A 26,333-nucleotide genomic window follows, 5' to 3' on the forward strand; every position below is an offset into this window, starting at 1 on the left:
TCCTCGCTTGCATTTGGTGTTGTCAGTTTTTTGGATTTTGGCCATTCTAATAGGTGTAAAAATAAGGTGGTCTCTTATTTAAAAAAAAAAAAAATTATTTATTCATGAGAAACACAGAGAGGCAGAGACATAGGCAGAGGGAGAATCAGGCTCCCTGTGGGTAGCCCGATGAGGGATTTGATTCCAGGACCCTGGGATCACGACCTGAGCCTAAGGCAGATGCTCAACCACTGAGCCACCCAGGTGCCCCTTTTATTGTTTTAATTTGTAGTTTCCTAGTGACATATATTGTGGAGCAGCTTTTCATAGCATATTTTCCACCTGTGTATCTTTTTGGTGATCTATCTGTTAAGGTTTGGCACATTTAAAAAATCAAGTTGTTTGTTTTCTCGAGTTTTAAGAGTTCTTTGTATATTTTGGATTATAGTCCTTTATCAGATATGTCTTTTGCAAATATTTTCTCCTAGTTTGTGGCTTGTTGTCTTATTTTTTGACATTGTCTTTTGCAGAAAAGTACTTAGTTTTAATGAATTTCAGCTCCTCAGTTATTTCTTTTATGAATTGGGATTGTATCTAAACAATCATTGACATAGTCAAGGTCACTAGGATTTCTTTTATGTTATATTATAGGAATTTTATAGTTTAGCCTTTTACATTAGGTCTGTGATCCATTTTGAGTTAATTTTTGTGAAGGGTGTAACGTCAGTGTCTGGATTTAATTTCCTGCATATGAATGTCCAGACACTCCAGCACCATTTATTGAGGAGACTTTGCTCCATTATATTGCCCTTACTCCTTTGTTAAAGATAAGTTGACTATATTTATGTGGTTCTGTTTCATTGAGCTATATGTCTATTCCTTTTTTAAAGAATTATTTTTAGAGCACAAGCAGGAAGGGGGGAGGGAAGGGGCAGACAGAGGGAAAGAGAGTCTTAAGCAGACTCTGTGCTGAGCAGGAATCTGGCATAGGGCTCAGTCTCACAACCCTAAGATCATGAACTGAGCTAAAATCCAGTTGGATGCTTAACCAGCTGCACCACCCAGGTGCCCCTAGGTATTTGTCTGTTTTTATGCCAATACCACATGGTCTTGATTCCTTTAACTTTATAGTAAATGTTGAAGTCGGATTGTGTCAGTACTCCCAACTTGGTTCTTCTCCTTCAAAGTTGTATTGGCTATTTCAGATCTTTTGCCTTTCCACATAAGCTTAGAATCAGTTGGTTAATATCTACAAAATAACTTGCTGGGATTTTGACTAAGAATACATTGAACCGGGGCATCCGGGTGGCTCAGCGGTTTAGTGTCACCCTCAGCCCAGGGTGTGATCCTGGAGACCTGGGATTGAGTCCCATGTTGGGCTCCCTGTGTGGAGCCTGCTTCTCCCTATGCCTGTGTCTCTGCCTATCTCTCTCTGTGTCTCTCATGAATAAATAAAATCTTAAAATAGATTGAACCTATAGATAATGTTGGGAAAAATTGGCATCTTGACAATGTAGAGTCCTCCCTTCCATGAATATGGAATATCCACTTGGTTTGTTCTTTGATTCCTTTTATTAGCATTGCTTAGTTTTCTTCATGTGGATCTTTTACATATTTTGTTTATACTGAAGGATTTCACTTTTTGAGGTGCAAATGCAAATAGTATTGTTTTTAGCTTCAAATTCCACTTGTTCATTACTGGTAATTGGTTTTTGTATATTCTGTATCCTACAAGCTTGCTATAATCCCTGTTTCAGGAATTTTTTGGTCCGTTATTTTGGATTTTCTACATAGATGATCATGCCATCTGTAGAAAAAGTTTTATTTCTTCTTTGCCAATCTATATGCCTTATCTTTTCTTGTCTTATTGCATGAGCTAGGACTTTGAGGGCAATGTTGAAAAGGACTGATGAGAGAGGATATCCTTGCCATGTTCCTGATCTTGGTTGGAAAGCTTCTTGTTTCCACCATTAAGTATAATATTAGAGTTTTTGTAGATATTCTTTATCAAGTTGAAGAAGTTCCCCTCTATTCCTGGTTGTCTGAGAGTTTTTTTTTTTTTTTTTTTTTTTAATCATGAATGGGTGTTGGATTTTACCATGAATTTTCTCCATCTATTGATATGATCATGTGATTTTGCTTCTTTAGCCTAGTGATATGATGGATTAACTTTCTGATGTTGAACCAGCCTTGCACACCTGGGATCAATCCCACTTGCCTGTGATAAATAATTATTTTAATTTATTTTAAGATTTATTTATTTTAGAGAGACAAAGCAAGAGAATGAGAGATGTGAGTGCACACACACAGCAGGAGGAGCAGAGGGAGAGAGAACCTAAATTCTAGACCCTGTGCTCAGTGCAGAGCCTGATGTGGGACCTGATCTCATGACCTGAGCCGAAACCAAGAGTCAGATGCTCAACTGATTACACCACCCAGGCACCCCTGTAAATATTTTTATACATTCTTGGATTTGATTTGCTAATATTTTGAGGATTTTTGCATCTGTATTTATGAGAGCTATGGATCCATAGTCTTCTTGTGCAGTCTTTGTCTGGTTTTGGTGTTAGAGTGATGCTGGCTTTATAGAATCAGAATGAGTTAGGAAATATTCCTTTTACCTCTATCTTCTGAAAGAGATTGTAGAGGACCAGTGTGATCTCTTCCTTAAATTTCAGTAGAATTCACCAATGAACCTATCAGGGCCTGGTGCTTTTCTAATTTGGAAGGTTATTTGTCAATTCAGTTTCTTTAATAGCCATAGGCCTATTCAGATTGAGCTCACTTTTTGAAAAACTTAATGTATTATCTGCCATCAGTGAGACACTTGTGAGACTCTGGTTTTAGCTAACTAAAATATTAATGATCCTAATAGGTGCAGAAGTCTCCGTCCACCCCAATCTTGGGCAGTTTGGAAGTGGATTCACCTCTTATTTGGTGTGCTTGCATAGGTTATAGGTATTTCCGTATCTGGGAGATGGGGGTAATAATAGTGCTTCTCTTTATAGGGTAACTGAAATTTAAATGAAATGTAGACTGTGAATTGTAGGGCCTGATACACAAGCTGTTCCGTGGTGGTGGTTGTTTCAAGGTAGTCATCTGCCTTTGAGCCCATCTTCATTTTTCATTGTCTGACTTAGTGGCCAAGAATGGATTCCCACAGTATCAGTTCTCTCAATTCTCCATCCTCAGCCAGGTGTGTCTCCCCGATCCCCAAGGGATTTCATCTTCCAATATCTGTTTTTCTGGCAAGCATGTGTCCTCTTGATGGGCAGCAGGCTTTATTCTCTGTGAAGAGGACATGAAAGCAGTATAAGGCAGTGACTGACCCACTGACTGGGTTCCAATTCCAGCTTTACCACCAACTACTTGTATTATTCATCTCTTGTTTTGCATGAGATTTGTTCAAAGTGATTAAGATTATGCCTGTAAAACTGCCCTGTAAAGGAAGCCAGCTCTTAGAGCTGTGATGTAAGTGTAAAGGTTTAAGAAAGCACTTCTGAGCAGGAAAGAAATCTGAGCAAAGGTAGAATGTGTGATGGCGCCTTGCCTCAGTGATCTGTGAAGCTCCTGTGAGCTTCGTATGAAAACAAGAGCAAGTGATTCCTGAAGCTGGTGGAGAGTAAGTGCTCTAGAGTGGTCCACACTTGCTTACCAGGCAGTGGGAGCAAAACTGCAATGGAAGCTGAGAGAACACTTAGATGTCCAAAGCACAGTTACAGAGTTGCTCCTTAGTAGGTAAATGATAAATTTGGCACTTAAGGCAGAAATCTTTGTATCTGGTTACTCTTGAACATCCCTGAAATTGCTTATAAATGTATATGCAGACATACTCTCTCTGGATGAGTCATTTTTCTTCTGCCATTCAACACAGATGATTGTTTATTTGGATGTGCCAGATGAAGTAGGTAGCTTGTTATGCCAGAAATATGTACCTTATACACAGTATCCCATTATGTGATGGTATGTAGAAGCTGGAGAGTGCTAAGGGAACAGGAGATGCGTGTCTCATCCTCTAGAACCTTTCCCCCACCTTGTGGAGCACATGTAGTTGAATGCAGTTGAAGTAGTTTGTGCTCAGGTCATAACTCCTTTGTAACACTGGAGAGAATTGTCATCTGAGAATATAGGAAGTATTATGGACACTTCTGCCTTGGGCATTTCGAGATTTCACAAGGACTCTGGATGTGAGGGTCTTTAGTACTCAAAAGAAAATATGTGCCTGCTGTACACATCTTAGAGTCTACTGTTAATATTTGATGCAGGAATTAGAGGTCTTTTTTTTAAGGATTTTATTTGTTTATTTTTATTTTTATTTTATTTTTTTAAGATTTTATTTATTTATTCATGAGAGAGAGGCAGAGAAGCAGGCTCCATGCAGGGAACCTGACATGGGACTCGATCCCAGGTCTCCAGGATCACACCCTGAGCTGCAGACGGCGCTAAACCGCTGCGCCACCTGGGCTGCCCTGTTTATTTATTTCTTTATTTGAGACACAGGGAGAGAGAGAGAGAGGCAGAGACACAGGCAGAGGGAAAAGCAGGCTCCATGCAGGGAGCCTGATGTGTGGGACTCGATCCCGGGACTCCAGGATCACGCCCTGAGCTGAAGGCAGACACTAAACCACTGAGCCACCCAGGCTGCCCCCAGGAATTTGAGGTCTTGAAGTGAGGCTTACAGGCTAGAGATTCCCTATTTTGTTAATCAAAAAATGATTGTGGACTTTGAGATCTTCAGCAAAAATTTAATGGAGGTTTTCTTTATTAAAAGTAGTTTACTTTTACAAAATAATTTAGAACATTTTTTTCTCAGTTCTGGAGTTCTTATTAGAGTCAGGTGTGTGTTCTCTAAAATTTAAATGAATGTATATATGCATTCATACATACATTAAAATTTATATGCGTAAAAAGGATTCTCAGGAAGCATGGTTTTGTTTTTTATCATTTTTAGAAGCGGTGTTGAGATTTAAGCAGATATCCTCTGCATTCCATAAGATGAACTTCTATACACGTCTTTTTCCTTGCTGCCTTCTTAATGGGGAAATTCTATCCAAGCTATGTTTGTAGTGTAGTGAGAAGTTTCTGGCCCTTAAAAGATGGATAGACCCGGGGTTCAAATCCAAAGTTCCTGTTCTTAGTAGCTCTGTGTCCTTGGAGGTGACTTGACAAGCTCTCTGATTCTGGGTTTCCTCATAGTTCTTAGAAAGGGTAGAGGGGGATGTTGGTAAAGTGCCTGGCTCCTAATACACGCTCAGAAGTGCTGTAGCTCCTGACTTCTGAGATCAGGTAATTTGCTCCTTTTTCCATTTGTTGGCTTCTCCTACTGCGTCCTCTTATGACTCAAGTTTGACTGACCTGGACAGTGGGAAAGGCACTCCTTTCTCAGTGCAGGGACTTCTAATACCTTTCTGTTGATACCTGGATTTGGGTCTGTAAGTTCTGGGTGTGGCTTTGCAGAGGAGGTGACCTGTCCACAGTTCGTGTGAAAGGTCTCATGAGATCTTTCGTTGCTTTTCATTTCCTGTAGTAGGTGTTGCTCCCAGCCAACTGCCTTGTTTATTTATTCTTGGTCCTGTTGTAGTTCTTATTGAAAGTGGTAAAGAGGGACACCTGGGTGGCTCAGGGCGTGATCCTGGAGTCCCGGGATCGAGTCCTACATCAGGCTCCCTGCATGGAGCCTGCTTCTCCCTCTGTCTGTGTCTCTGCCTACCCTCCCCCTCCCCATCTTTCATGAATAAATAAAGTCTTAAAAAAAAAAAAGTGGTAAAGATCAAACAGTAAGAATGCAAGTAACCAAGATTTGGAGTGTGAGAAGCAGTTCACAAGGAAGCAGGCTGATAACCAGAGTTTGGGGTGAGGACAGGGAAACCACCTAGCACCTCTGTGCCGTCTTGATTCTGCCCACCTATGAAAGATCCTTCAGAATGGCCACCTGGGGCCTGTAAGACTCTCAGGAAGAAATGATGTCAACAGGCTAGGTCAAGGAAGCACACATTAAACAGTTTCTGAAGACTTAATATTTATTCAACATTAGGTCTTACTGCATTTTTTTTTTTTTTAAGTTGGTGGTGTTTTAATAAGCAATTGCTTGGGGAATAACAGGTCCTTTTAAGGCAGGAAAAATCTTACTAGTTTCATACGTGTGAGTCCCCTTGATTTTTTTTTCACTGTTGCTTGTAGGTTTCATAATGATACAGTGGAAAGAAAAAATAAAACTTACTGAGTCCAGTATATTTTCCCTGAAATGAGAAAGAAACCTTCTAGCAGACTGCTTAAGAGAATCCTTTTTAATTTGCATTTGGATACTCTTATTATTTTTGTGGTTCAGTTTTCCTGCTTCCTTTCAAACTGGAAATTCTTAGTTTGTGTGCCCTTTGGCCTTTAAAAATAGTCCTTCTTTACACACTGCTGCTCTCATGAGCTCTTGCTTCCCCTGGTTCTTCTGGACTTGCTGGTAGCTGAGTTGGCAAGAGACTTTTCCAGGATCCCTTTCATCACAAGAGGACACTGTGTAGGTGGATGTGACTTTTTTGTGGTGGTGACCTTTATTTTTCCTGAATGTCCTCAGAGACACAGGAAAAATTCTTTCACTTGGTGATTTTGTGAGGTTCCATAAACATTTGTCTTATACAGGCTTATTGAGCATTAGCTCTATGTTAGGCTGTGGGGTAGAGGTAAAGTTGATAGAAAGGTGAACAAACACCTTGCCCTAAGCTTTGAGGACCTCCCAGATGAGTGAGAGAAGTGATGACCTGTAAGACTTCGAGCTGTCTACAGAGTCCTGATGTCATGGAAAAGAGTGAGAATCTTTGGGGGCAGTTGGTAAGGTGCCAAGGGCATGTGACATTAGGGGGTGCTGTTAGCGTGTAAATTAGGGGTTACATAGCTAACAGGCGTTGGGTGGGCAGGAAGAATGTTCTTTAGGGAAGGAACAGCCCCACTTGAGGTCTAGAGAGCATGCAGGAATGTGAGTGATGGCTGCACTGGCCGTAGCTCACAAGGCATAAGGGGGGCGGCCAGTAATGTCAGAGGAGAGCATGGAACTTCGATGGGAGCCAGGAAAGACTTTAGTCTTTTGGCAGTGGTGTCCTTTGATCACTTTTTAAGTAGAGGGAAGGAATAAACAGGGGCTGGAGGACAATAACTATTTTATACAGGCCATTTTGGAGTTGGGGCAAATGGTTGGGACTCTTTTGTAAAGATTCAAATGAAGTATAGGAACCAAAAGCTCTGCATTGACAGGGTAATGGAGGGAAGTGGAAGTTTGTTTGAGAAAGTTGTAGGGAAAAGAATCTATAGGTTGTGGTGACCTTTTGTACATGAGAATGAGGGACAGAAGACAAATGCAGAACAACTCTGGGCCAGACCTCTTTTCATACCATAGCACACGAGAGATATTTGTTCAGCATTTGGGGTAAATGGGCTGTCCCTTGAGGTCCTGCCCCACACTGCCCAGCAGCTGAGGAGTCCACATTTCTGCACACGCTTTACCAATTCTTTGCAAATCAGCTGGGAATCTTGCCGAGGGATCTAGCTTGGTTTTCTAGGTGAGTCCAGATTCAAAACATTGTTGTTGCACTGGTGGCTCTACCTTTCTCTGCTATGTAATTATTAGGAAGTGTCTCCAAGGTGATCATTATTCTTGTAATTTAGGTAAGGCTCTGACAGTTGGAATTTTAACGCTGGTCCTGGGATTTCAAGTCAAGCTGTTTCTGTCCTGCCATAGGCGTAGGTGCTATGTAATTAACTACAGTGTAGAATACAGAAACAGGTTGGTTGGGCAGGCTGGAGAGTTTGACTTTGAATATCTTGAACCTTAGATGTTCCACAGAGCTTCGCTCATGAAGAGTGTTGGGGAGTTGGAAGTGCGGAGCCTGAGCTGAGTGCTGGCCTCAAGCCTGGAGGAAAGAGGGATGCCTGGGGGCTCAGTGGTTGAGCATCTGCCTCTGGCTCGGGTCATGATCCCAGGGTCCCAGGATTGAGTCCTTCATCGAGCTCCCCACAGGGAGCCTGCTTCTCCCTCTGCCTGTGTCTCTGCCTCTCTGTGTCTCTTGTGAATAAATACAATCTTAAAATCCTTCCCCCCCGCCCTTTTTCTTAAGACATGGCATCTGCGGTAGTGGTTAGAAAGTTCAGGTACAGTAAGGAATAAAAAGTGTTCGTTTTTGGCAATAGGGTAACTGATGACAGAATAGAATTGACAAGTTTCTTCTGTCAAAGGCCAGATGGTAAATATTCCAGGCTTTGAGGACCATAGGGTCTGTGTTGTAACTACTCAGCCTTCTCATTGTAGCACAGTGTAGCACAGGTCAGCCATAGACATAAATGCGTGGTCGTGGGTATGGTGTACTAACATCTATGAAAACATGCAATGGGTCCGATTTGACCCCGAGACCATAGTTTATAGTTTCCCAGCTTAAAGGAAGGGGGGGGGATGAAACTTAGTATTTATGTAGGACTTAACCATGTACCAGACACTTTATATTCGATCCTGAGGTGTAGGTACTAACCTCATTCACAGTTGATGAAGAGACCCAGGAGTAGATAATTTGCCTATAGTTTACACAGCTAGCTCCTGACTGGCTGGGATTTCCGTCAGCCCTACTCCAAAGCCCTAGACGTTTCCGTTTCACCTTATTGCTGCTTAGAACAGCGGCATTAGGTCAGATCCCTTCCGGTAGGTACAGATGGCACGGAAGCCATCAAGCTCTTCATTCCCATGACCTTCAGTGATGCCATGTGGTGGTGGTGGTTGTTTTTTCCTCACCCTTGTATTAGTTTGCTGGTGCTACTATAACAAAGTACCACAGAACGGGTGGCTTAAGCAACAAAAATGTATTTTCTCACAATTCTGGAGGCTGGGAGTCCAGGATGAGAGTGCTTGCGGCTTTTTTTCATCCTATGGCCCCTCTCCTTGGTTTCCAGATAACCTCCTATTCATCGAGCCCTCACATGGGTCTTTCCTCTGTGCCTGTGCATCCCTGGTGTGTGTCTGTGTGTCCAGATTTCCTCCTATAAGGACATCATTCAGATTGGATTAAGGGCCCATGGCAGTGGCCTCTTTTTAACTTAATTACCTCTTTAAAAGCCTGCTTTCCAAATACAGTCCCATTCGGAGACACTAGGAGTTATAATACTTCAGCCTATGAAATTTGGGGAGCACCATTCAGCCTGTAACAATCCTCTTCTATGGTGGGTGTCAGGGGACTGTCAGGAACACAACCTGAATGCCTAATACAGAAGATAAAGGCATTGTCCTGTATGTGAAAGTATCTTAGTTACCATGTGAGCTTTGAATTGATTTTCTAAAACATAAACTTTTATTTTATTTTAAAGATTTTATTTATTTGAGAGGGAGAGAGAGAGAGCGAGCGAGCAAGACTGAGTCGGTGGGGAGGGGCAGAGGGAGAAGGGGAGAGAGAATCTCAAGCAGACTCCACACTGAGCATGGAGCCAGACATAGGGCTCCCTCTCATGACCTTGAGATCATGGCCTGAGCTGAAATCAGGAGTCAGATGCTTAACCAACTGAGCCACCCAGGTGTCCCTAAACCTTTTTATTTTAAAATAGTTTTAGATTTAGAGAAAAATTGCAAATGTAGTTCAGAGTTCCCATCTAACACATACCCAGTTTTTCTTATTACTAACATAGTACATTAATGATTATTGTCACAATAAACTAATATTGATACGTTATTATCAACTAAAGTCTATGCTTCATTCATATTTCTTTGGTTTATAACTAATATCCAGGATCTTATTCAGGATACCACATTATATTTATTTGTCATGTCTGCTTAGATTCCTCTTAGTTTCTCAGACCTTCCTTGGTTTTGATGACTTTGCCAGATGCATACTGATTGGAATTTTGTAGGAGGCCCCTCTGTTGGGATTTGTCTGATGCTTCTCTCTTAATTAGACTGTAGTTAGGGGGTTTTGGAGACGAAGACTACAGAGGTCAAGTGCCCTTCTTACCACATCGTTTTGATGGTGGATACTAGCAACGTGACTTATCACAGTTTATGTTAAACTTGGTCACCCAGCCTCGGTAGTAGTTTCCACATTTCTCCATAGTAAAGTTGCTCTGTCTTCTTATGGCTGTCTCCATATCCTGCTCTCTGGAGGAAAGGTGCTGTGAGCAGCCCACATGTGAAGAGTGGGGTATTCTCCTCCCTCTCCTCAATAGTGAGGTATCTACATAAATTTGGGATTTTCTGCATGGAGATTCATTTCTTCTTCCCCATTCAGTTACTTATATCAGTGTAGATTCACAGGTAGGTGACATTTCAGGTTTCACTGTGAGATCGCTACCTCAGGGGCACTTGGCCCTTCTGCCTCACGTGTTGCCTTGTGGGCTCTAGGTGAACGGGAGCTCTGCAGAGGCCAAAAGTGTCAGAATTCTGTTAGATCCAGCCTAAAACCTGGGCAGAGGGCTGCTGCCTCCACAGTTTAATTCCTCCATATAGACTGTTAACCACAGAGTTGAAACCATCAAAAAGGAGCATTTCTGGGTTTTGTTCTCCTAACTCCTCATGGGTGCAAGCATTGTCCTGATAGTGAAGAAATGCACTTGTGGATTTTGTCTGAAATCCGCATTGAAGCAGCGCCACCGTGTGGTAGTTGCTGAAGGATGAGTGTCTTCCAGGAATAATTTTGGCCTGTTTCTGGGACACTCCTGACCCATGTTCTTAAAAGAGGCTACCTTATGACTTTGGCTTTGTGCATCACCAGGTGTAGATTAAAAAAGTAAACATTTGAAGGTTAAGGTTCTTAATAGCTCTTTCTTTTGGCATAGTAACTGCTAACTTTGATCACCCAGACCAAAGGGTGTCTGGGTATCTTAAGGTAAGCTTTCTTTCTGATTATTTAAAATTGTTTAACAGCTGAGGCATAAAAGTACAGCAGGTTGAAACCCTGAACTTCTGGAGCTGTTTTTCTTTGGATTAGGCAGGTTGGGGACTTATTTTAATAGTGTCATTCTTCTTCACTGAAAGGTTTTAAGATGTTTGCATCTGTGTGGAAAGCAGGCAGGGGTCCTGCTAATGCCTGCCGTGGGGATGTGGGGCCGGGATGGGATTACTGGAACTCTGGCTCCTGGAAGTGTTTACATCCACAGGAGGAGTCTCTGGGCACGGGCACGGGAGAGGTGTGGGAATTGGTGGGATAATCCATAGGGCTTTGTGGTTGACCTGACCGTTAGCAAGTGCTAAGCTGGAGGTCAGTGTGATAGCCTATTGGAATTGGTTTAAAGAAAAAAAAAACAACAAAAAAACAAACAAAAAAAAAAACAAGAAGCAGTAAGTCAGTGTGGAATCAGGAATTCTGAATTGAATGTTAATCTTGATCAGCTTCTGCAAGTGAGATGAAATTGTAGTTGCTTTGATGGATTAAAAAAAAAAAATTCTAGGGCAGCCCAGTGGCTCAGCGGTTTAGTGCTGCCTTTAGCCCAGGGCGTGATCCTGGGGTCCGGGGATCAAGTCCCACATCAGGCTCCCTGCGTGGAGTCTGCTTCTTCCTCTGCCTGTGTCTCTGCCTGCCTCTCTCTCTCTCATAAATAAATAAATAAAATCTTAAAAAAAAATTCTAAAGAACCATACTGTAACTCCGTATACAGACCATGTGTCCCTGGGGTCAGAGCACAGAGAGAAAGACGTTGCTGGAGGAGGTTGTGACTGGCTCCGTCACTCTAGAGGCTGTCTGCCTGTAAGGAGGTGTCCTCTGCCAGGAGCTCTTCAGCTGGCTCCTTGTCAGTGATGTCATGGGTTACCTATGTCATCTGTGAGTGCAATTTGTCCTGTTCAAACTCGAAAGAGATAACAGCTAAGCCTCCAGATACGGCTCTGCTGCTGCTCTCTGAGGTTCCTGATGTTTCCAAGAGGTATTTCAGATAACGGCCATCACATGCTTCCAAGTGTGAGCTTCTCACCAGAGGTCACAGAAGAACATTTGCCTCAGGCTCACAAGCCCAGCTCTGCTCTTGCTTTCAGTCTCCGATGAGCCTTTCATGGGACTCTCTGGATTGTTAGAGGCCACGTGTGTGTGGCCTGACACACCAGCCTCTGACCATGTACAGCAAGACCATGGGCTGCTCCTGACCTTAGAGAGAGTGGCTCTGAGCAGCGTACCTTCTCTGTTCAGACAATAGGAACATGGAGAAATGAGTTATCTGGGGGATGCTGAGAAGAATAGCATGATGACCATGGGGACTGTGGTGGCACATGGAAGGTTCTAGAATTCAGCTGAAGGACTAGAAATAAATGATGGCTAGCATTGTGGGCTGGCTAAGGGCTGTGAGAGTCCACTTGCACTGTGGACTGTGATAAACTTGGAGTTAAAGGAATTTGGGGGAGTCCATTTTTCCTTTTACCTGCTCTCCTTCCTTCCATCTTGAACTCCTTCCAGTGAGCATTTTGAAAGTGAGAAACTGACTTTATACTGTGGAGAGACCATTGTGAAAATGAGTCTTTTGATGTCTTAGAGCAGCATTTTGTCTGTATAGCAGATGATGTTAAGAGTTCCAAATTACTCTTCAAGCTATCGTCGTTATAATTTTAAACGTAGCTTTCTACAACCTTTAAACTCCATTTACAAATTTTTTGTTTATAATCTAAAGTCAAGCGTTTAAAATGAATTTCAGCTAAAGCTAAAAATTACATATTTTGAATAGGAATCACAAAGCTAATCAGTCAGATACTCTGATAGTCCATATTTTAAAAGCATTAAAATTTTTCTCCTAGATGTTCCCTGATTATGCCCTGCAATGGCAAACTTAAAGGTAACACAGTCCTTTCAGTCCTTTGAGTTCGACTTCTTCAGCTCTATATTTAATTCACAACCTTGCTGAGGTTGCGGGATGACCAGTATGATCGATCAGCTGATCAGGCAGGTCGAGGTTGGGACCAGTGAGTTGGGACCAATGATTGATGATCACAGTATGTTAACTATATAAGGATTAAGTTGGGCTTCAAGTAAAAACAATCAAATGCATAATGGCTTAAACAAAATAAAAATTTGTTTCTCTCGTTAATAGTCTGGGTTAGATGATGCAGGGCCAAGGTGACTTTAAGGTGTCCATGGTCAGGGAACCAGGCCCCTGTCTTGTGCCTACCCTCTGCATTAGTTGCGTGGGACTGCCGTAACCAAGTACCACCTACTGGATGGCTTACAACGGAAATTCATTCTCTCACAGTTCTGAAGACCAGAATTCAGAAATCAAGGGTTTAGTACGATTGTACTCCCTCCAGAGGTTTTGGGGAAAATCTGTTCTTGCTCTCCTACTTTCTGGGGGCTCCAGGTGATCGTTTTTTATGGCTACTTCCTTCCATTCTGTCTCTGTCCTCACGTGGCTTTCTCTGTGTGGTCTCCCTTTGCATCTCTTGTAAGGATACTCATGATGGCACTTGGGGCCCACCTGGATAATCCAGGAAGATTTCTTCACCTCAGAATCCTTAATCACAAACCACTCTTCCAAATAAAGAACATTTACAGGTTTCAGAGATTAGGTCATGCACATATTTTTGGGCGCCATTATCAGCCTGCTGTACCCTCCTACCACAAGGTCACCTCATGCTCCCGTACGATTGTTAGCATACCAGCTAGCATGTCGACATTTCCTGCCAGATGGAAGAAAGTGAGAGGAGTCCTAAGGGGCCCCTGTCAGCTGGGTTGGCTCGTTTTAAACACTCTTCCTCGAAATCCCACCCAACACTCCATTTCCTCTCAGTGATTGCATTTACCTAGCTGCCAAGCGGGCTGGGAAATGCACTCTCTGATTTATTTAATTCCCTGTGCTGCTGAAGTATAATTTTCAAGAAGGCAAAAATAGGACATGCAAATACAAAGGTCATATGTCAACAATTTTATTTAGCTCATTAATTAAAGAGGGAATGAGTAAGATGTTAAGGCTAGTTTAAATGAGAATTTGGATTACAGAGATTTATATGCTCTGCCACACAAAATTTGTTTACATTGCTATGGACAGGAATCATTTACATTGCTATTAAGTTTTTGGCAATGTGCAGAGCTGTAAAATAGTCCAGTTGCTAGAAAGTCAGTCAAGAATATAGAATGAGATAGTCTTGGAGAATCTGCTTCATGTAAACAACCCCTAACACCCAACTCAGCAGACGCTCTGTAATCTCTTTGCCTCTCTCTAAATATTGGGTACTTCTTAAAACAGTGACCGGTTAAAAATTATGGCTTTCTTACCAAGATAGAAGTGGATAGTAGATGCTGGAACTGGCCTCCCAATGTTTCTGCCTCTCAGTAGGTCAGAGATACTTGCCAAGAATGGAGGCATCCTACAAGTTAGTGATTTTCTCCTGTAGAGATGGACACCCTAAGTCAGACCTCCCTTTTTAAAAAATTTTCATTTTTATTTGTATATAATGAAGTTTACTTTTTGTTGAACAGTTCCGTGGGTTTTAAGAATTGCATAGGGTTGGGGTCCCTGGGTGGCACAGCAGTTTGGCGCCTGCCTTTGGCCCAGGGCGCGATCCTGGAGACCCGGGATCGAGTCCCACGTTGGGCTCCCGGTGCATGGAGCCTGCTTCTCCCTCTGCCTGTGTCTCTGCGCCTCTCTCTCTCTCTCTCTCTGTGTGTGTGACTATCATAAATAAATAAGAAAAAAAAAAAAGAAAATGCATAGGGTTGTATTATCAGCACCACCAGAGTCAAGTACAGAACAGCTCCCTTACCCCCAAATTTTCCCTCATGCTGTTCCTCTGTAGTCAACTTCTACTCTCTGGGATCTGTTGTCTAAATCTATAGCTTGCCTTGTCCAGAATGTCCTATAAATGGAATGATACAGTACACAGTCTTTTGAGTCTGGGTTCTTTTACTGAGTATAGTACACTTGAGCTTCATTTCTGTTGTGGTGGGTATCAATACCGCTTTTCTTTTTACTGCTGAGTATCATTCCATTGTGTGGAAATACTATAGTTTATCCATTCACTAGTTGAAGGGCATTTGGGTAGCTTCTAATGGTGGTTGATTGTCAGTAAAATTGTCATAAACATGTACATGCAGGTTTTTGGGCTAACATACATTTTCATTTCTCTTGGGTCAGTACGTCATTGTGGAATTGCTTGGTCACATTGCTTGGTCACATGGTGTGCTTAATTTTATATAAAAATGGCAACTCTTTACTAAAGTGATTATACCATTTTGCATCCCTGCCAACAGTGGAGGAGAGTTCTCATTGGTTTGTCTCCTCACCATCAATTTTTATTCTTCAGTTTTTTGTTTTTAAATTTTACCATTCTGCTAAGATGTGTCATGGTAACTCCTTTTCAGAGTGGGGCCCTTTTAACGGTCCTCTATGCAACCTAGTCAGGTTGTAACAATATCCCTGGGCAGTGTTGTATGGCTACCCAGGACAGGCTAACCCAGTGGGGTTCAAACCTGAGTGCACATCAGAATCCCTCTGGTCTGCAGTGGGTCTGAGGGTTTGCATTTCTAACAAGATCCCTGGTCATGCCCTTGTTCCTGGTCTAGGGACCATTCTTTTGACCATGATTGGTCTGAACCTTCAGGGAAAGAAAGTTCTCAGGGATGCTGCCTCCCTCTTTTGGAGTTGCCACTTTACCACACACCACAGGGCTCCTTTCCTGCTTGTGGGAGTAACAGGAGAACCCTTTCTCTTATGGGCTTTCTTCCCTAGTTCCTTAGGTAAACTCTAAAATTACCATTCCCGGAAGGAGTCAGATTTTTTTCCTAGGGACATCTTAAATCCAGGATTTGTGGTTAACCATGTATTGGGATGGCTTGGTTAATGATGCTTACCAGCAGGAAAAAACCAACTTCAGGCATTAGATCTTTATGGTGAATTATAATTGCTACCAGTAGGTAGAGGAGGTGAGGGCTAGAGAGTTCTCCCCTATAAACTCAGATGTGAAAGAAAACAAGGCTCAGACAGGGTTCTGTCCGCATGTAGATTCATTAGCAGACTGGCTCACTGCAGTCATATAATGGTTTTACATGACTAGAAGTTCCAGATTGGTTCTTTTAGGGGGTCAGTGCCCTGACAGCACCTTGCATTCATGATTACTGCAGCAAATACAGATTACCTCTATCTCCTAGACAATATATTAATTTTTCATTGTTGCCCTAAGAAATTAGTGGAAATACGTACACTTAAAACAAATTTATTATCTCACAGTTCTGTAGGTTAGAAGTCCAGGCATAACTGGTTCTCTACTCTGATTTCACAAGGCCCACTGAAGATTTTGGCCAGGCTGCATGCTTTTCTGGAGGTTGAGAGGATGAGACACTCCCACGCCTGTTTACAATGGCCGAATTCTATGCCATGTGGCTATAGGATTGAGGTCCCTAGGGCTGGGGGCTGTTCTCAACTTCTAGGGGCTGCTGCATTCCTTTGCTTGTTTCTCCCTTCTTCCATCTTCAAAGCTAGCAATGTGGCAAGTACAGAAAGGTTGAGTCCTTCTGCTTTGAGTCTCTCCAATCGCCTCCCCCAACTTCTGCCTTTTTTCATCTCATACTCTTTCGGTATGAACAGTGTTACATGAGTAATAACTCAGATGACACTGACTTGCTACTCCTTATACAAGGCTCTTGTAAGACTTTCTGGAAGCCCCCCAGGGACATGTCACCTGTGCACCTGAAATGAAGACTGACTCTTCAGTCTTCTCTTTGGCTTTTAAGGGCTCATGTGGTTACACTGGGTCTACCCAATAGTCCAGGACAATCTCTCTAGTTTAAGGTCACCTGGTTAGTAACCTTAATTCTAAATTCCATCTGCAGGACTTCACAGCCATATCCACATTGTGTTTCATTTGGTAACCAGGGAACAGGAATCTTGGAGTGGCATCTTTCAAGGTGTTCTGCCTACCGCAGACAGAATTTTAGCTTATAACCAGACATAGGGTGGGTGCCAGATAATTTCCTGGTTTTTTGCATTGGGATCAGGAAATTTCCTGGAATTGGCAGCTGGACCTGGATCCTTTATTTAGTAAGCCTAGGCCACGTTTCTGAGGGTCTGCTAGATTTTCATACCTGGGTTAGGCCACAGTGTTTCCTGGATGTTTCTGGTTAATCCTCTTAACTCATTTGTGAGCAAGTAGGGCGAGGGGCCGAGGGAGAGTGGGAATCTCAAGTGACTCCTTGCTGAGCGGGGAGCCCCACACAGGGCTGATCTCACCACCCTGCCATCATGACCTGAGCTGAAATCAAGAATCAGTCACTTAACCGACCCGGGTGCCCCCTGGTCTTTCTTTTAAAAGCTAGTTAACCTTGGGGTGCTTGGGTGGCTCTGTTGGTTAAGCACTCAGCTCTTGCTTTTAGTTGAGTCTAGATCCCAAGGTCATGAGATCGAGACCCCCTGTCAGCCTCCACACTCAGCTCAGAGTCTGCTTGAGATGCTCTCTCTCTGCCTTCCTCACTCCGAGTGAGTGCATGCATGCTTGTGCTCTCACTCTCCCTCTCAAATAAATAAATAAAATCTTAAAAAAAAAAAAAAAAAGGCTAGTTAATCTCTGGAGTCTATATTCCAGAGCAAGACAACTAATTGCTTTTAGGCAGTAGATGAAAGGCACCTGATACACATTTATACCACTTATTTATGTTGAAGTGTTTGGAAATCAATTTTAGGCAATATGATAGTTTTGTCCCCTCGCTGAGAACTGGAGGAGAGCATGTTGATATCTTGTTCCCACACTATGTCTGGCATGCAGTGGATGCCAGTGGATACTTGTTGAGTAAGTAAGGTGGATGAGTGTATTTCCCTGCTTTGGTTATATAAAAACAGGTACAGTGTAGGAATAGCACGACCAACCGATCAAACTGCGTTGGCAGAAAGTGGAAACATTACTCAGGGTATTTTGTAGAGTTAGGGGTTTATTGTACTCCTAGTGCTGTAAACATGCACACTACAAACTGAGACTAGAAAATCATTGTCAATATTTATTTTAAAGCTGATTTATTGAAAGGAACGTGGCTTCATTTTGAAACCATTTTTGCTGCTTGATTTAAGTGCCTGAATGGCAATGCACATTTATATCACACAGCGCCTTGTGCTTTGTGTGAGGGAATCAAGGCTGTCTGCCCTTCTCAGTACACTCTTAAAAAATAAGGTATTCAGAATAGGAAAAAGGAGGCTTATTGAGAGTGATGTCAGGTAACTCTCGTATTTCAGTCACCCTTTGCAGGTGACTCATTGTTTTCCTCTCACATTCTTTTTTTCTTTCCTTCCCTAGAATTAGTCTGAATTTCCTCAGACCTTAGCTGTCTTTGGATATGGAGGAGGTTACACACAGCAGTAACAACTCAGATTGCACTGATCTATCACCCTTCTCTCCCTACACAAGGTCCCCAGGCAGTTGTAAAAGTGTTTCTAGAAGTTTCTGGCAGCCCTCGGGGCAGACCAGAGAAGCTTCTGCTGCCTTGCCTCTCATCACCTCACAGTACCCAGGCACGTGGGGTTGGGGAACCTTGTGCTGCCTTTGTCCATCCGTGGAGTAGAGCCCTCTCAAGCAGCATTTAAGGCTTTTATTTGTAGTCTCGTCTCTTCTTCTTTGGGGGAAATCCAAGTAACAGACAACACACTGTGCTTGAGATTATCTTCCCTTTGGGTCAGGCTTCCTGACTGGGTCAGTTCATTATCTGGCTCCTTTTTCCCCTCAAAGCACATCCTTCCAAGAAACTCTCACTGAGGGCAGCCCAGTCCCAGGTATGGTGTTCCCTTCATGCCCTCAGGCCAGATTTCCCCCTTTCTTAGTCCCAAGTGTATGTCTCTTCCTCCCCCCAACCCTTGTCTTTTAGGATACAGGAGGGGGAGGGGTCAGACTTTGGGAGCTCTCAGTACTGTGCCCTTTAAAATCCCAACTGTGATGTGATAGTGTGTCACAGCTCACCATTTGGGAATTGACTTAATGACATGTGCTTTAGGGATAAAGCTTCCCTCCCCCAGAGGAGATTCTCTTACTTATCCTTTATATCGTTCCCCTCTTGTTGTAAACATTTCCTAGCGTAAAATGAAAACCCCAGACCAGATAAAATTGACAGGAACCTTTTCTTTGAAAATTCAGGATGCTTTAAAAAAAAAAAAAAAAACCTCTAAAATGATTGATAATACAAAGTGTCACTTTTCATAGTGTCCAGATGTTGTGAAAAATGTAAGACTGCTTTAAATGCAGTAAGTAGCCTCAGGTGCTTGCTTCCCAAATATTGCTTTCACATATATATAATTATTTTTAACTGAAGTGCTCAGAAATGAAAAGTCACCCCTGCCCTTCTGTCTTTCACTGCCTGGAGATAAAGCCCAGTTTGGTTTATTTCTGCATCTCTTTTAAAAAATATTCCTTATATGGCAGTTTCTAAGCAGCAGAATAGTCAGCTGCATGATTAAAATGTCCGAAAGAGTAGGAAAACTGGCGGCTGGGAACAGTACACTTGGAGATTTACATAAAGGCAGAGGACTGACTGGGGAGAGCGCCTGCCTGGTAGGGACTGGTGATTGAGGGGAGGTTGCAGTGGATCCCCTCCCGGACCCACACGGTATAATGTGGGAGAGCTGTATAATGAGAAGAGCTGGCAGGAGCTCTCCTGGGGCAAGCTGCCTGCTGGGCCCCTGTGTGCCCTCTTTGGGGCATGTTCTGTGTGTCTCTTTATCTTAAGAGCCCTTTAATGTTGAGGACCCCAGGGCACCTGGGGGGCTCAGTGGTTGAGCGTCTGCCTTTGGCTCAGGGCGTGATCCTCGGGTCCAGGGATCAAGTCCTGCATCAGGCTCCCCAGAGGGAGCCTGCCTCTCTCTCTGCCTGTGTCTCTGCCTCTCCCGGTGTCTTTCATGAATAAATAAAATCTTAAAAAAATAATAATAAAGTTGAGGACCTTTCCCCTATATCACATAGTAGAGTGTGGGGGTGGGCAATGGGAGAATTTGGATGAGGTAAAGAATCCAGAGTTGCTTATGATCGAGAATGATTCCCATTTATGATTGAGAACAAATCCCCATTTATCTAAAGCCTCATAGACTGAGCAAGTTGGTGCCCCAACCACACAACCCTAGACCCTGTTGAGGCCCGACAGTAGAAAGGTGGGTCTCCTTGGGGGCCCCGCCCGTGGTGGCCTTGCTCTCCTACTTGATACCTTGGTGCTGAAGTATGGCCTAGCCATACTTAGTTAGGACATCAGTATTTTATTTTTATGGCCTTGCTCTCCTACTTGATTCCTTGGTGCTAAGTATGGTTCTAGCCATACTTAGGACATCAGGATTTTTATTTTAACAAGACATCAACCCCCCAGGTGATCTCTATATAGTAGATGCTTGAAGAGTGCTTCATACCAGTGCTGTGGGTGAGCTGCCCAGGAGTGGCTGGAAGGTAAGGTCTCTGCGACGGGGAAACATGTTGGCCTCTACATAAGCTGATTTTCCCACTGTTTTTTGTTTTTTGTTTTTTTTTGAAGTAATTTCTATACCTGCTGTGGGGCTTGAACTCAGAACCCTGAGATCAAGAGTCAGTATGCTCTACTGTCTGAGCCAGCCAGGTTACCCTTGCCGATTTTCATGCTAATACCTGGCAGTCTGTGTATTGTTTCTAAGGAACCCTTTTCTTAAAACACAGTAGCCGATGGGGGCACCTCGGTGACTTAGTCCCTTGAGGGTCTAATTCCTGATTTTGGCTCCGGTCATAGTCTCAGAGTTATGAGATCACGTTGGGCATGGACCCTGCTTAAGATTCTCTCCCTCCCTCTGTACCTTCCCCTCAACAACAATAACAACAACAACAACAACAGCAACATAGTAACCGACATACATGCTTTCTACATAATTATTATGTAGGATTATATTTTTGTTTTGTGGGGATTAACCTGATAGCGAAGGGGTGAGATTATTTTACTATAAGGTAGCTCGTGCTTGGGAATGTTGAGCATTTTATTTTAAATGAAAAGCTGTGTACAGAAAGATGCTGGGCAGTAGTATCCCCTGAGTAAGAGGGTGGCGGGGAGATGGAATTTGCAGTTCATGTCTCTGTTGACTAGGTGGGCGCTTCATTTTAGGCAAGTTGTTGTTTCAGTGGTATAGAAATCCGTGTCACTGTGGTTCACCAGCAGTTCAGGCGTAAGATGGGTGCCTGGTGGTCACAGGGCTCCTGCTGACGAGGCGTCTGGTCTCCCCCCTCCTTCAGTTAGCCTGCCCAGTGTGTGGACCCCCGGGGCCCTTGTCATGGTAGCCCCTTGGGTAGTAGAAGCAATAACGCTTCTCATTCTGGAGCGTGTGCCTCCTGTTTTCTCTGGCTCCTCAGAGTTCCGTTCTTGTTTCAGTTGCTAAGGTTCAGGGGAGGGTCTGGCTCGACTGTCTGATCCTAGTTTGTATCTGAAGAGCAAAGAAGCTGATGGACAGTCCTAGGTGCATGTTGGGGATGGGCTCTGCAGTACCACGACTGGTCAGGGACCTGCCGTTTCTTTCAGGGCATGTCCCCAACTGGTTACTTACAGTTCTTTTCTCCTGGTGACTTTCCCCAGAGAGGACTCCTCCAATGCGTTTCTGCCGTGGTGTGTGAGCTCGCTGCCCCTGATCTCACAGCTCAGGATGGAGGTGCATCTGGGGCCTGCCAATCTGCATGTGGAATTTTTGTTAATCCCGGTTTTTTAGTTTAGCTCTTGAGTCTCTATGGTCTCTATTGGCATTTAGACCTTCCAGAGAAAGATGCAGCCTCCAGGATGAGAGAGGGAATGCTTCCTGGTTCCGAGGGTCTGACTCTCCCTTAAATAGATTCTCAAGCCCTGACTGATCCTGTGTGGCCCCATCCATGCCCCTGCCTTCAAGGTGCCTCCTATCTCTGAGGCTGAGCCATCTCCCATCCTCGACCCCAGTGCTAACCTTTTTCAGCCCTCTCAGTTCACTGCTCCTTGGCAAGCTGTTTCTCTTTCAGAAGTTTGGTTTCTTGCCTGTGGTGGTCTTCTTTCCCCATCAGTCTCTCTCAAATCCCTTTACTGCAACTTTAATGATGTTTTGAAAAGGAGTAAAGGCAAACGAGTGTTCATCTGCTATGTTTAATGGAAAGTGTGCAAAGATTCTCTAATGAGCAATTGAGAGGAGGAAGGAACAAAACCTCTATAGTTGTAAATTTTTCTTGTTTTATAGCATTTGAGGTTCAGCTGTTTGTGGAAAGCAATTTAAATAAAAGGATCATGTTGGAGAGCAGTTGTTTATACAGGCATACCTTGTTTTATTGCACTTCGCTGTATTGCACTTTACAGATGTTGCACTTTTGCAAGTTGAAGATTTGTGGCAACCCGGTGTCCAGCAAGTGTGCTGGTACCATTTTTTCAGCTGCATTTGCTCACTTCGTGTCTTTGTGTCACATTTTGGTAATTCTTGCAGTGTTTCAAACTCCATCAGTGTTTACTGTGCCAGGCACTGTGCTGATCCTGGGAACCAGATCCATCTGGTCTCTGCTTTCATGGATGTTCCCCTTGGAACAAGAGGCTTACTTGTTCATCATTTAACTGTGGGATATTACTGAGGCCCGAGTTGGGGAGGCTGGGGACCATATTTGAACCTAGGTAGGTTTGACTGATTCCAGAGGCTCTGCTCCTAATACTCTGCAGAGGTGAGTATTTCTTATGGTTAGCAGTTGGCCTCTGAACAGAACACAGTCCTAAGACCATTACATGGATGGGCATAGGTGCTTTTTGAAGGCTCTGGGTGACATTGGGGTTCAATGTTGCAAACATTCATAAAAACCATTGTACATCCATTTTAAGAAAGTACTTACTTTTGGAGAATATTTTTGAAGGATATATGCGGTAGGTGGATTGAAGCCTGTAAATAGATCTGCTGCTTAGATTTGCTGTTACTATACACTGAAGAGTTAAGGTGAGCAGAGACTCACAGGTGTCTCTAGAGCGGTGGCATCATTGCTGGTTGGGGCAGTTTGAATCATGAGACAGTAATAACACAGGGCTTCACGTCCCCTGAGTCCTTTAAATGGAAGAGAGCAGATGGTAGGGGGAAAAGATGCCTGTGATCTCGTTCACTGTAGAGAATAGGTCAGGAACTAAAAGTATGGAAAGGTTCTCATACTTGGTCCTGTTTCCTGCCCTGTTAGAGCTCTTCTTCCTAGTTTCTGGCTCCTCCATAGCAAATATATTAGTTTCCCATTTCCCCTTCTCCCCCAATTGTCTTTCCATGCCTATTTATATAGGGATATGTGTATGTTTTAGATAAAATCTGGATAATGCTTTGTATTCTTCTCTGTAGCCTACGTCTTCCGTTCATATTGTGAACGTGTCCTCCCTCTTCCCCTATAACCATTCCAGTTTAACTTTTGAAAAAAAATCCCCTTTCTGACAGAGCTAAATAAATTATGGAGGCAGCTATGTGATTACATACTGTTAGCTATTTGAAAATCACGATTTCTAAAGTCTGAAATAATATCCCTATTTGTCAAGTACTGTATACTTCCTTGATAATGCATCTGTTTTAATGTGTAGTACATTGTAGGCAGCTGGGAATTGGATAATTTTATACTAATGTAGATGCTTTTGCAGTAAGCCTTTAGATGGCAGCATCTGTCCCCACAAACCACATTCTGAACGGCACTCCTTAGACCATAGGATGTTTGATGCAGAAGAACGCTCAGGATCCACCTGACTAAGCACTTCAGGGTGGTGATGGGGCCCAGAGGGTCAGGGCTGGACAGGAGAGGGGTGTGGACCTCTGTCCACCACTCTGTCCACCGGCTTCTCCCTCACTGGTGTCAACTGTTGCCTGTCTCTGTGGCCTTGTTAAAAACACACTCCTAAGTATAAGGCAACCAAGGAAAATGAAAGTCACGTGGGTGATTCTGGGCCAAATGTAATGTGATGTTTGAAAGGAACAGACAAAATAAGCGGTCTTTTTTTTTTTTTTTTTAAGCAGCTTCATTTAGATATAATTCACATATCCTACAATCCACTCGTTTAAAGTATACACTAGAGCAGTTTCTAGTATATTCCCAAGGTTGTGCAGCCATCACCACTAATTTCAGGACATTTTAATCACTCCAGAAGGAAGTCTCATACCCCTTTGAGCTGTCACCTCCTTAGCCCGCATATCCCTCAGCCCCTGGCAACCATTCGTTCTTTGTTTCTATAAATTTGCCTAGTCTGGATATCCCGTGTGTATGGACTCCTGTGATATGTGGTCTGGGGGCACTGGCTTCCTTCACTAGTGGTGTTTTCAGGTTTCATCCTATTGTAGCATAAATCGGTACCCCATTCCTTCTTATTGCCCAGTACTCTTGCACTGTGTGGATTCGTCACATTTTATTGTCTTCAATTGATGGACGTGGGGCTATTGATGGTGCTCCCACGAGCACGGGTGTACGGACCTCTGTGTGAGCATGCGTGAGTACACAAGTGGAACCGCTGGGCCACGTACTGTGTGTTTAACGTTTTGAGGAACAGCCAAGCTCTTTTCCACGGTGGCTGCACCTGTGCGTGGCCACCAGCACCGTGAGGAGTCTGTTCTGTCTTCCTAAGCTAAGAATTCCAGATTTTCTTAGTTGAGGCTGAGGGGAAGGTGAGAAATGGGACTGACGGCCTCTCCTGTATCCCTGGTTCGCGTGCTGGCCTGACTGCAGGCCTCCCTGAAGGTGGCCCGGTCGGGTGCCAAGGAAGCCACCGCCTCTGCGCCCCACACAATTGCCGTGCGTCACAGTGTGATAACGTGCCGGCGCTCTGTGGCGCTCCGAGTGTGTTTGTGACCCTTGCCTCCTGACTCTGGAGATACCCAGCAACCCGATCGTCTTTGTCCCAGTTAGAGACCAATTCCAAATTAAAAAAACAAAACAAAACAAAAAAAAACCCTTTGCCAAAAGCTGCCCAGGTTTGAACATGTCAGGATCACTTACTTGACGGATACCAAAGGCAGCCGTAGAGACCGCGCAGCAAAGGAGCCGCTTTGGTTTGGGTCCGAGCCTACATTCTCGCAACGGAGCTTACTGCCCCTTCTCCTTTGGCAGCCCCAGGCCGGACGTTCCCGCGTCTGTACTGAAATGAGCGTGCGTGTGCTCAAGGGAGGAGAAGGGGCCGGCTCCTCCTTTAGGCATATTTGGGTCCTGGGGAAGGACACACGCTGTACATTCCGAAGCTTTGTTTGCGTCTGGAAAAAATTAGCCACACTCGGATCTTTTCCACTGCAGGTCCCGTCAGGAAGCCCAAGTATGTGGAAAGCCCCAGAGTGCCTGGAGACGGAGTTATAATCCCGTTCAGAGAAGTGTCCAAGGCAGCAGAGCCCAATGAGAATGGTAAGAATATGTTTTCAATGATTCCCCCCCCGCAAGATTTTACATAATGACATTCCATTTCTGAGTGAAACTTGAGTGCCTCTTGTAGGAATGCTTTGCCAAACTGAATGTATTTGGGAGGTTTTTCTCCCCCTCGGCCACTTACCGAGATCTGATTAGCTAATGTAGATTCTTGGAATTATATACACCGTGGAGGACTAGTTGAGTGGGTGCATATGCATTGTTTAAGGGTTGAGTCTTATTTCCTCTCAATTTTGACCTCTCCGGCATGGGGAGATAAGGAAAACCAGCCAGTAGACGGTTCCTGCACTCTTTCTGTTTTGCTTTTCGGTACTCCCTCGTTTTGGACTATACAGCAGGCTTTGATTGAAAAGCTGACACTTTAACCGTGCAAGCTCCTGATAACTTTCTTAAAAGCATTTGTTAGCTTTTGATAGCTTTTTTGTTTTTTAACATCCAAAATTTTTCTTGTTTTTTTCAACATCTAAAATTTTTCTTTAGAATGTTGAATTAACAACAACAACAAAAAAAGTCTAAATGAATTGAAATCTTTTAGTAAGGATATTGTATATATATATATTTTTTTTTTCTCTATCTGGGACTAAGTGTAACAGACATTATGAACTATAGTATTTCACAGATGTATTAATAGTTGTTCATTTTTTAAATCAGTTTGGGAATTTACCATTTGTTCCTTTCTTGGGTGGCAGGGAGTCCTCAACACACAACTCCATAGTCTCTAGTTTGTAAGTTTTGAACTTATATCCCATTTTCCTGCAGAAACATGTGGTTAGGAATCCTGGCCTATGTAGTAAAGCCCATTTTACCTTCAATGTAGTTACAAGTTTATGCACTTGATCTTAGCCAAAGGGCCGAGAAGCGATGTTACAAATATATGTAGTAATACCGAAAGAGAAAACTCATCTGTATTTCCCCTTTGGAATACCTGGCATCCTCCTCTCCCTAATTGTGGATAGTCACAGGTGTACAGCTCCTTTATGTTCTAACCTCTGTGTCTGCAGTTTGTATTTCTGCTGATATGTAGTGTGGAGTGATACAAAGTAGGACATGTTAGGAAAATGGAGTAGGGTCGTGGCGAAAAAAA

General features: G+C 43.4%; 1 protein-coding gene across 8 annotated transcripts in view; it reads left to right on the plus strand.

Moving 5' to 3' along the window:
* TANC1 (tetratricopeptide repeat, ankyrin repeat and coiled-coil containing 1) overlaps nt 1-26,333 on the plus strand; it is a 226,744-nt gene that overhangs the window by 114,532 nt on the left and 85,879 nt on the right. For all 8 annotated transcript variants that reach the window (XM_049106149.1, XM_049106146.1, XM_049106148.1 and 5 more), the window contains one exon: nt 25,124-25,228. In XM_049106149.1, the coding sequence (XP_048962106.1) occupies nt 25,124-25,228 (105 nt within the window). The remainder of the gene's footprint in view (nt 1-25,123; nt 25,229-26,333) is intronic.

Source organism: Canis lupus, chromosome 36 (assembly GCF_003254725.2).
Source record: "Canis lupus dingo isolate Sandy chromosome 36, ASM325472v2, whole genome shotgun sequence".
In the NCBI taxonomy this organism is placed as follows: Eukaryota; Metazoa; Chordata; class Mammalia; order Carnivora; family Canidae; genus Canis; species Canis lupus.